At 46.0% G+C, this 12,036-nt stretch overlaps 1 protein-coding gene across 1 annotated transcript in view; it reads left to right on the top strand.

Annotated features, from left to right (window-relative positions):
• SPTLC1 (serine palmitoyltransferase long chain base subunit 1) overlaps nt 1–12,036 on the top strand; it is a 127,924-nt gene that overhangs the window by 7,337 nt on the left and 108,551 nt on the right. The window contains exons 2-3 of the mRNA XM_089677153.1: nt 9,543–9,650; nt 10,431–10,525. Of these exons, the coding sequence (XP_089533279.1) occupies nt 9,543–9,650; nt 10,431–10,525 (203 nt within the window). The remainder of the gene's footprint in view (nt 1–9,542; nt 9,651–10,430; nt 10,526–12,036) is intronic.

Below are 12,036 nucleotides of genomic sequence, written 5' to 3'. Positions count from 1 at the left end.
CATCTCCTGTGCTGTGGCCGCAGTCTCTGGTCATCTCCTGTGCTGTGGCCGCAGTCCATTGGTTCTGAATTTTTTATTTCTTGTTTTACTTCTCTAAAATTTAGGTGCGTCTTATGATCAGGTGTGTCTGTATGGAGTGAAAAATATGGTAGTTCAAATCATCACACTCCCATTTCATAGTAGATGTATAAGTATAAGCTCTAACGAGCAGGGCCCTCTGTTTCCTCTTGTACCAAATTGTATTGTAACTGTAATGTCTGCATTCATTTTGTAAAGCGCTGCGCAAACTGTTGGCGCCATATAAATCCTGTATAATAATATCTGCAATGACTGCAGACCGTGAAATGTAATACTTTATTGATCCATAAAACAAGGACATACACACTATGCTGGTTGGTAATGTGTTTCACATGGTCATGTGCTTAATCATAACAAATAAGGGATCAGAAGTGGCTTTTTTTATTTCTTTTTTTTTTTTTTTTCTCCCTGCTTTTCAGGGAAAAGAAACAGCCGCATCTCTTCAGAAGCAGGCTTACAATGTTAATTTACGTTGCTGAGCCTGCAGCTGCCACTCTGCCACAGTAACTTAACTGTGATGAGACGAAAAGTGGTTGATGCTATTGACAAGACTGTACCATGTGTCTTTATTGATTTTGGCCATATTTACTCTTTAAACACTGTAACTGCCACTGACTTGTTCACACCATGGTGCAGAGACATCAGTTTTTCTGCGTGCATTCTGCAAGGGCACAACCAAAACAATTGCTCTTTATACACCCTGTTTACACCACAATACTGCAAATTTGTTTGTGCACTAGAGACTGCAACGTGTATAAAACTCATTGGAGCACGCATGAAAACTGATTTAAACTGATGTCTCAGCAAGAGAAATCTGTGCATCAGTTACCATAAGTTTTTCTGCACATATGGTGTGAACGAAGCCTTAATGGACAGCTTAAAGGAAGTTGAAAAATAACACTGGCCACATCTACGGTTAAAACCGTGTTATGAGAAAAACAGGCTGCTGCATTGATGCAGTTGACAGATGACATCAAGGGTCCCCTTTTTTTTTTAATAAATAAATAAATATATAGGGGGGCATGGCTAGCCGCCAACGAGCATGGCCGCTTGAATCCGGAGCTCCCGCCGGCCGGATCGATCCACCACGCCGCACAGAGGAGTCGGGTGAGACAGTGCCCCTTCGCTATGGGGAAACCCAACAGGGTGTCCTCCGGCGCGCGGTCCCGGTCACCGAGGGGCCCTAGCACCACTGGGAGGCACATAAAGGAGCTGTTCAGCTCCCAACAGCAGAGAGCAGGGCCACAGCCTTCTCCCTCTCTCTCTCTCTGTCCCCCTCTCCCCCTCCCTCTGCAGCCGAGGACACAGGCTGCTCTCACTTCACTGAGACACACGCTGGCCAGGACACAGTGCCACATCATGATATCTCCTCTGCCACACAGTCCCTCTCATTAAGGGACTTACAAGCGGTGGCTGCTGACATTAAGGTCACACTAACCACTACATTGACCACTGCCCTTAACGACCTGCGCGAGGATATCCACGCTATGGGGTCCAGAATGGATCAAGTAGAGATGGCCGCTAGACAAAATAAGACTGCCATAGTATATTTACAGCGACAGTCAGAGTCGCACACCTCGACTATGCAGGATTTTTACAAGCATATCGAGGATTTAGACAACCGTGGCCGTAGACACAATATCAGAATCCGTGGCATGCCGGAATCCGTGGAAGCCACTGACATTCCTAAGGCAGTAACTACCATCTTTAATGACCTCTTAGGCCGCCCGCCAGCAACCCCAATTGACATTGAGCGTGTACATAGGGCCATCCGGCCTAGGGGGGGTGACGCAGACCCACCCAGGGATGTGGTATGCTGCATTGTCAGCTTCCCGCTCAAGGAGGATGTCCTCAGATGTGCTAGGGACAGAAGACAGCTAATGTACAAAGGGGCGGAAATACAATTGTACCAGGACCTATCCAGCATGACCTTACGCCAAAGGCGAGCCTTGCGTCCATTACTAGACATGCTTCGCTCCCGAAATCTGTCCTATAGGTGGAGATTTCCCTTTTGCCTTTCAGTACAGGATGGTGGTCACACCTTTAACTTGAGAAACCCCGAAGATCTACCGTCTTTCTGTTCCTCCTTGAACATCCCACCGATAGCCCTGCCAGAATGGTGCGGACTCTTGGGACTGCAGCCGGCCCTGGACGCAGGATCTACAGAAAACGCAATGGATTGGCAAGGCCATTCCCATCGTAGACGTCGGACAGTCCCGTCGACTCCTCCAAGACACCCCACAGGGGGCACTGCTGCGGCCCCTAGCCCTACGGCTTCGCCTGCGCATAGAAAGTCACGGCACGAGACTTAATCCTACCTAATCCTCATCTACTCCTGCCACTCAAGCGCATTTTCTCATAGGTGCCTGCAGTTTTACTGTTATCCTCATGTTTCTATACCATTTTTTCACGAGTCCCGGCGATTCTTCGATCTCTCACGCAATGATCAGTGGACCTTCATTACTTCCATCTCAATATCTGACCTCCCAAAGGGAACGCAATGCCCCAGAGGTCTGCTCCGCAACTAACGAATGGTGGACTTCTGTGAGCCCCCTACTGATCATCTCTACGCCATGGTCAGAAGAGATCTATACATAATACGAATGGCTCCTCCTTCTGGACAGATGACCTATTCTTCAGCTCTCTCTTCTCTTTCGACATTCAGCATCCCGGTTTCAGTCAACAGACCTCGCGCTGACTTGCCCTATGAGCTAGACCCACACGTACTCCAATCTAATGTGGACCTCTGAGTCGTCTGTATTCCTTTGTCCCTGCCCTTTTTGTTCCCCCAGAACCTCCTCTTGCTATACTGGAAGAAGATCTATTTCTCCGTGGAAGCATCCAGATGACCTCTGCTTCTCTGCTGCCCGTCCCGTCACACTCTGCTTAATCGGTGTCCTCAAAGAAGACCCTGACAGACTTAGTACAGTATATGATACAATTGGGGGTGTGTTGGGGGCATGGGAGGGAGGGGGGGCTGGTTACGGGGAGGAGGGTGGGACTTATAGGGGGATTCCACAGATGGGGTTTTTTTTTTTTTGGTTTTTTTTTTTTGGCTTAGCGAGCGAACATCACCTCTCCTCGCCTCCTACTAAGCTGTCCCATCTGGACGTGCCTCTGCTTACTGGCCGGTCCCCGTCTCTTGATCCGGATGAGAGTACGATTCAGGGGTTGCCCGCACTGTCAATGCTTCCACGGGACCTGCTTCCCCCATACCCCTGCGACTTCCCCGATTTCCCTAGTGCGTGAGAGGTGATGCTCGTTCTTGTTGTCACCGTAGGGGCTGTAGATGGTTTATCCTTGCTTTGATTTTTGACACTTAGGGCTCGTTCACACTGTTTTACCAACGCTTGCCAAACGCCCCTATAGCGTTTGGCAAGCGTTGGTCCGGCGTTTGTGGGGCGTTATTAACGCTCGGCAAACGCTCCGCAAACGCCGCATGCGCGGTTTAGTGGCGGTTGCTAGGCGTTTGCCGAGCGTTAATAACGCCCCACAAACGCCTATAATACAGTTTGAGTGGTGTTACCGCTCCGCAAACGCCCCGCAAACGCGTCGCAACCGCACCGCAAACGCCGGCCGGGCGTTTGCGGAGCGGCACCATAGACGAGAATAGGAGGCTTCAAAGCCTCCTGACTCGACCAGAGGCGTCCGTTTTGCCGCGACGCGACGCGACGCAAACGCTCCCATTAGAACAGCACGATGTGCTGTAATGTGCAGAATTGGCAGAGGCGTTTGGGAAGCGGTAAAAACGCTTCCCAAACGCCTCTCTGCCGCCTGCACACAAGGCTAGTGTGAACGTAGCCTTAGCCTTTCTACTCTATGGGACATGATTGGCGTTGACCCTGGGGTAGCCCAGACGTTTTTGCGCGATGCTTGGGACTCAACACTGTTTTTTCTGTTTTTGCATTGCTTTAACTGTTATTGCATATATTGACCTGTTGATATTATGTTTTATGTAAGGGGATGCTTGTATTACTCATTTGGCCTCCTACAATTCCGCATATTGCCTTTTCCCCTTAATTGCCTGCCATATGTCTCAAAATTACCTGTTGGCTCACAAGTGGTTATGGCCTCTAAACCCTGATATGTGCCCTGCTACTCTACAGTGAGGGCTGGGACCCTGCGCTGCATATCGTACCTCAGGCTTCTTCTGCAATATGGGTCTTTGTAGACTCCTCCCTCTTCAAATCCCACTCCTTTAAACAAATTTTTACACATTTCATAATGGTTTCCGACCGGCGGTGGTTCTACTCTCGTTTCGTCGTCTACCTCGTTCCCAACACAGTAGGCTCTGCGAGCTATTACTGAATATTTTTACGGCTATCTTCACTATCTCGATTCTCCCCTTTTTTCTCTTTACTTGCCTCATACTGTTCGTCTCCTTCTCTTATACGTACTCCTCTCCTCCTCCTTTTCTCTTTCTTTCTTTCTGCCTATTTCCTTTCAGGTGTTTTGTCCTCTCTCACGTGGAATAGCAGGTCTCTTCCTCTAGCCGTTTACTCTTACTATCTTTTCGCCCCCCCCCCCTTTTTTTTTTTTTTTTTCCTTTCTCTCTCTTTCCCTTCAACCCCGCCCCCCCCCGGGGAGCTGCATCTTTGGACACTCGCAACACTGATTGGTAAACATGCCGTCCCTCACCTCAGTTTCGAGACCAAGGTCCCTGAAAATCCTCTCACTCAACACCAAGGGTCTGAACACACCCGAAAAGAGCTCCATGTTGCTCTCCTATCTGCATAAACAAAAGGCAGATGTTGTCTTCCTTCAAGAGACGCACTTTCGTCAGGACTCTATTCCCAAGCTTTTTAATTTCCACTTTCCCATAGTCCACCATGCCACTAACCCTCTGGCCAAGTCGAAAGGGGTAGCTATTTTACTCGCTAGACATCTTCCCTTTACTATGTCAGACTCCCTTGCTGATCCTGAAGGCAGGTACTTATTCATAAAGGGTTCATTCGCCAATAGACCCGTCACATTTGCTAATGTATACGCCCCTAATACCAAGCAGGTCTCTTTCACACGCTCAATAACTACCACCCTATCTGCTTTCCATTCAGGTGTTCTGATCTTAGGGGGCGATTTGAATGTCCCACTATATCCTCTGCTAGACTCCTCCTCCGGAAGCTCCTTTTTACCGTTTAAGGCCCTCAAACAAATAAACATACAATTACAACACTTACAACTGCACGATTCCTGGAGAACTCTCTACCCCACGGTAAAAGATTATACATTTTATTCCGCACCACATAAGTACTCCAGGATAGACTATCTTTTTCTGTCGCAATCAGATCTCCCGCTACTCCACGCCGCTTCTATAGAACCAATGGTTCTTTCCGATCACCATCCCATCACCATGACTTTACGGTTCCCTGATACTTGCACACGCTCGAAATGTTGGCGCCTAGACGCCTCCCTTCTTGCAGACTCTGCTATCGAACAAGAGATCCGCACCAATCTGGTTGAATACTTTTCCTTCAATTGCTCCCCTGATATCTCCCCACTCACGCAGTGGGAGGCTCATAAGTGTGTCATTCGGGGCGTCCTCATAGCAGCTGCATCGAAGCGTAAAAAAGATAGACAAGAGCGTTTGAGACACCTCACAGATAAGATCCATTCATTAGAGAGAGCACATAAGCGGTCTCTGGCTGCGTCGACCCTATCCGAACTTACGTGTACACGTTCACAGCTTCTTACAGAATTGGGGAAGGTGGTTAAGAAACGGTTCATTCTCTCTCAAAAACTATACTATGAATTTGCTAATGAGCGGAAAGTTCCTAGCTAGAGCTCTCCGCGAAAAATGATCCAGTATGACGGTACATAAAATTAGAGGTCCCGATGGCACCATGGCCACATCTAATCCTGATATTGCTGCCCATTTTGAACATTTTTATAGATCCTTATATAACCTTCCTCCTGAACGCCCACCGCCGCATACTGACGAATCCAGGGCCTCTTTGATTTCTGAATTTCTCCAGCTCCACGGTCCGTCGGCTCTCTCGGACGACTTGGTCAACTCTCTGGAAGCGGATCTGACCCTGAATGAGCTGCAGTGTGCTTTGAAACAGACAAAACCTGGTAAGAGTCCGGGTCCCGACGGCTTCTCCGCAGCCTATTATAAATCCTTCGTGGATATCTTAGGTACCCCCCTTCTTTTGGCGTTTAATACTTTCTCCAAATCCCCCCTACCTCAACATCGTCTTTTGGAAGCCCACATAACGGTTATCCCCAAGGGTGATAAAGATAACACGCAGGTATCCAACTACAGACCCATCTCCCTGCTGAATGTAGACATTAAGTTATTTGCGAAGATCTTGGCTAATAGACTTCTCCCCCTGCTTCCCTCCTTGATCAATTTAGATCAGGTTGGATTCATACCGGGAAGGGAAGCAAGAGACAATACCATTAAGGCCCTTAACCTTCACCATTGGTTGTGCAAATCTAACACTTCTGGTTTTTTCCTTTCCCTGGATGCAGAGAAGGCCTTTGATAGAATTGCATGGGACTATCTGCAAGCGTCTCTGCTGTCACTGGGTTTGGGTGAGAAGATGCTCAACTTCATCATGACCCTGTACACAGGCCCCACCGCTCGAGTCCGGGTCAATGGACATCTGTCCAACTCGTTTTACTTAGGAAACGGAACACGTCAGGGTTGCCCCCTTTCCCCACTCTTGTTTGTCCTATCTCTCGAGCCCCTATTGCGCACAATCCGCTCGAACTCTGACATCAAAGGGATCAGGGTATTGGACAAGGAATACAAGCTCGCTGCTTACGCAGACGACATCCTTCTCTTCCTTGCTGATCCACACACTACTTTGCCTAATCTGTTAAAAGAATTTGCCCTCTTTCGATTCTTGTCAAACTTTAAAATCAACTTCTCCAAATCTTTTGCCCTTAACATATCCCTGCCTCCAGAACTCGTCTTTCTGTGAATCTCATTTCCCGTTTCGTTGGGAAAAGGATTCCCTTTCATATCTCGGCGTACAACTTACCCGCAACCTCGATGACCTCTATGCAAAAAACTTCCTTCCCGCTCTACGTTCTCTCCAAGAGGGCCTCCACAAATGGCATCGTCCTTGTTTCTCTTGGTTTGGAAGGGCAGCTATAATCAAAATGAACATACTCCCACGCCTTCTCTATCTTTTTCAAACGCTGCCAATCCACATACCTGCTGCTTTTTTTACTTCTTGTAAAAAATTCTGCTCACAATTCCTGTGGAATCATAAGCATCCACGTATTGCTTTTTCTCAACTGACTCTCCCCAAACTTAGAGGTGGAATTGGGCTCCCTGACCTTCACCGGTACTACTGGGCATGCCACCTTACACGCATAGTGGACTGGCATGTTCATTCTACCTCTAAAGACTGGGTCTGCCTAGAAAATGCCTTCTCACCCTCACCCCTGACATCGATTCCATGGTTACTGCCAAAGCATACACCTCAAGAGCTCCTCACCCACCCTTTAGTGGGGCCCAGCTTAAATATTCTCCGCCTGAACTGTAAAACGGTATCTATCTCTGAGTCACGGAATTCCTTAACCTCCATTCGTCTCAATCCTGACTTCCCCCCAGGCATGCACAAGTCATTCTTATCTGAGCATTGGCCACATGACCAGATCTTGGTTAAACACTTTATCCGCGATGGAAAAGTAATATCGTTCCGCGAACTGCTTGATAGCCTAGATAGTCGAGATTTTCCTTTTTGGGCCTTTCTGCAGATAAGATACTTCCTGCTCTCACACAAACTGTTCCATAACTGGACTCATCCCCTCACTCCTTTTGAATCCCTATGCTCTAGAGCTGAACCGCGCAAACATTTGATTTCGGAGATTTACCCTCTTCTTGTTGAGAGTAGGGATTATAATTCTTTACCCTCCTGCCGTGCTTGGAACAGAGACTTGGGAAACAGCTTATCGGACGCCGATTGGGACCTAATATTTATGCATACTCATAAATGCTCCCTCAATGTCTCGACTCAGGAAAACGGATATAAACTTGCTTCGAGATGGTACCGAACTCCGTCGAGAATCTCTCGTTTTAATCCTTCCGTCCCCAACAGCTGTTGGAGATGTGGAACCTCAGATGGATCCTTTCTCCACATTTGGTGGTCTTGTCCCAATATCCAACCATTTTGGCAGGAGGTCCACCGGCTTGTAGTGTCTGTGACCACCTTGTCCCTAGCTTTCTCTCCAGAGCAGTTTCTTCTCCATCACTCCTCTCTGCCCAGGGGACAATACCTCAAATCTTTAGCAATGCATATGGTCAACGCAGCCAGACTCTGTCTTCCCACTCTTTGGGGCTCCACCCGCCCTCCCTCCATACGCGATTGGCTGATCCGTGTGGGTAAAATTGCGGAAATGGAAGAACTGATTGCGACCGCACTCGATTCCCCCACTAAATTCTCCCATGCTTGGCCCTGCTGGAATCACTTTAAAACTACTTCTACGTACCGGTCCTTTATGAACCGTCCAACCAACACGCCTGATTGATTACTAATCTCCATTGTATGTTACTCCACACTCTAGATCATACGGTAGGCGACTTCCCCACTTTCAGGGCTCTATCCCCACCTACCGGCTCCGGTTAATAGACTTTTGCTCAAATCCACCCATAAAAGACCCTTGGTGTTGACGACAATACAAACCCAGCCCCCCCCCCCCCGTTTTTTTGTTTTTTTTTTTATCTTTTCTTGTTCTCCTTTTCTTTCTTCTTACCTTCTTGTTACACACCCAGTTAACCACTGGGTTCCTCTTTAGAGAACATTAGGCATGCCATTGTCATATTTAACTTGTTTACATTAGCGACCCTCACGACAATCTAAGCTTACTTACAGGTACCATCACTCCAGTAAAACACTAGCTTCATCCTCAACGGTTGTGCTGCATCTACCCTGCCTCCTTTTGCGGCGCTATAATGAGAATTGCATACTAAGAAGGTCCGATGCGATAACATTCCCATGCGCACTACTAGTCTGCCTGAGTATTACAGACTTACCCCGTTGTGGACTGGCACATCCATGCTCCATATGTGGTTCTTTGTAAGAATATTCCTACTTTCTCCCGACATGCACTGCCAAATGTTGTATATGACCATCATTTGCTTTTCTTTTGTATTATTATGCACTTTCTCAAACGTTTTTTTTGGTAAAAAAAAAATATATATATATATATATATATATATATATATATATATATATATATATATATTATTTTTTTTTTTTTATTATTATTATTAATTTGCCCAGAGTTGCACTCTTTAACTTGTGGCTGTGGTGGTCGAGAGTAGTAGAACCGCAGCTCAACAATCTGCTTTTACTGCTCATCCACATAAATGAGGCCTAAATGTTCAGTGTACATTTTGTATTGGGTTCAAGTTTGCAGGTATTCTTGTTTCTCCCTTCACAGCAAAATTTGATGGTGACATGTAAATAACCTAAAAACACCTTTTTTTTTTTTTCTTCCCTTATTTTCAGGCACCTGCATACCATTTAATACTGGAAGGCATTCTGATCCTGTGGATTATACGGCTTATATTTTCTAAGACTTACAAATTGCAGGAACGCTCTGACCTCACAGAAAAGGTAATTGCGGAACTGCTATAACTTTCATTCTAAATATGGTTTTATTGAATTTTAACCCTTTCGCTTCCAGAGCCGTTTTTGCAATTTTTTTTGCACACATGTATAAAAAAATAATTTGAGGCCTGAAGATTATACAAAACCCCCAAATATTATATATTTTCAGAAAGTAGACACCCTAGAGAATAAAATAGTGGTAATTCCAATTTTTTTCTGTCACATGATATTACCTCAAAGGTCTAGGAAACACAAAGGGGTTTATTTACTAAAGCTGGAGAGTCCAAAATCAGACTCCCTTCTGCACAGAAACCAATTGGCTTCTAACCTCAGCTTGTTAAATGAAGCTTTGGCAATGAAACCTGGAAGCTGATTGGTTTCTATGCAGAAGGGAGTCTGATTTTGGACTCTCCAGCTTTAGTAAATAAACCCCAAAGTGTCAGTAACAAACACACAGTACCTGGGGCTGTGGAAGCAATCAGGCGGCAGCTCAGCCACAGGATTGTGTATAGCACCCCCTGTTGTCAGGTCCGTATGATGTACGGACCTAGTAGTGAAAGGGTTAAAAGTTAATACTATAGACTTCGACACTCTTAAGTACACTGGCCACGTGCCATACAGAAAAGATGATCAGAATAAAACCAGAAATGTGTCCTAGATTTTTTTTTTTTTTCCCCAGAACAGGGAACTGTTATGCCCATGTATGAGTGTGAGAGTGTTGTATTCCAGACAGGAAGAACTGGCATACTTATTTTTTGTCATGAAATTGTATTTTTTTTTTTCCAGGAGAAGGAAGAATTGATTGAAGAGTGGCACCCAGAACCTCTCGTGCCTCCTGTTTCTAAAGATCACCCAGCTCTCAATTATAACATCGTTACTGGGTAACTAACTGCTGCTTTTTTCTAGCTTTGTGTTTTAAGGGTCCATTCACACTAGGAACTGCATGCGATTCACATGCAGTTCTGTGATGTGCAATTTCGGCCCATTAATGGATGAACTTGCTAAGCACTGAACCAAAAATAGTGCATACAGTACTTTTGGAAATACACTACAACAGGATCACACGGTACTTTTGTACCATGCGATCCATTGTGGGCACATGGACTGCGTTTGTGGTGTCATTAAGTTTGCACTGACACCCACTGCAGAGCACAAGGGCAATACGATTTTGAATGCGATGGGGGGAAAAAATGGAATAGAACATATTTCCCACACCACGTTCTTGTGTGAATTGGCCCTTAACCACTTTACAACCGTGCTATAGCTGAAAGACTGCTACAGCACGGTTGTCCAGTTCTGGGAGAGCGTCATAGGATGTCCTCCCAGAACATGCCCTCCTGCGTGTCCCAAGCGGTGCGCACCAGGTGCCGTCTGTGATCGCTGTGTGCTACGGACACAGCTGATCACATGCTGAGGTAAAAGGCCAATCACAGCAGCCTTTTACCACGTGATCAGCTGTGTCCAACGACACAGCAGATCATCAAGTAAATATAGTTGCTGGTTATAGGTAGCACTTTCCTCGCACTGTCACAACGTGAAGAAACTACTGTTGATAACCGGCAAATGTCACAGAGTACAATTGCACTGTTCACAGTGCCACCCAGCATTTGTGCCCAGCAGTGCCGCCTATCAGTGCCCATCATTGCTGCATATCAGTGCAGCATCATCAATGCCCACTATTGCCGCCTCTTCAGTGCCACCTCATCATTGCAGCCTATCAGCGCTGCTTACACGCTGCACACATCAGTGAAGGAGAAAAATTTTAATTTTATAATAAAAACACCCAGTGGCGATTAAATACCACCAAAAGAAAGCTCTATTTGGGTGAAAAATATGATAAAATTTTCATATGGGTGCAATGTTGCATGACTGCGCAATTGTCATTCAAAGTGTGTGAGAGAGCTGAAAATTGGTCTGGGCATGAAGGGGGTAAAAGTGCCCGGTTGGCAAGTGGCTAAACAGTAGGATTTCCCAAAAACGAGCTAATTGATAGACATACACTGCATCCAGAGAGTATTCACAGCGCTTAACTTTTGCCACATTTTGTTATGTTACAGCCTGATTCCAAAATGGATTCAATTTTTTTTCCTTAACATTCTACAAACAATACCCCATAATGACAACGTGAAAAGTTTGTTTTGAAATCTATGCAATTTATTAAAAATAAAAAATGAAAAAAACACATGTACATAGGTATTCACGGCCTTTGCTCAATACTTTGTTGAAGCACCTTTAGCACCAATTACAGCCTCAAGCCGTTTTGTGTATGATGCTACAAGCTTGGAACATCTATTTTTGGGCAATTTCTCCCATTCTTCTTTGCAGTACCTCTCAAGCGCCATCAGGATGTGGAGTGTCGGTGCTCAGCCATTTTCTGATTTTCTCCAGAGAT

This window comes from Staurois parvus, unplaced genomic scaffold, assembly GCF_062004578.1.
Source record: "Staurois parvus isolate SC_StPar_1 unplaced genomic scaffold, SC_StPar_1.0 ptg000178l, whole genome shotgun sequence".
Taxonomy (NCBI): domain Eukaryota; kingdom Metazoa; phylum Chordata; class Amphibia; order Anura; family Ranidae; genus Staurois; species Staurois parvus.
The sequence above is the reverse complement of the archived record's forward strand: the minus strand, read 5'-3'. Positions and strand labels throughout refer to the sequence as shown.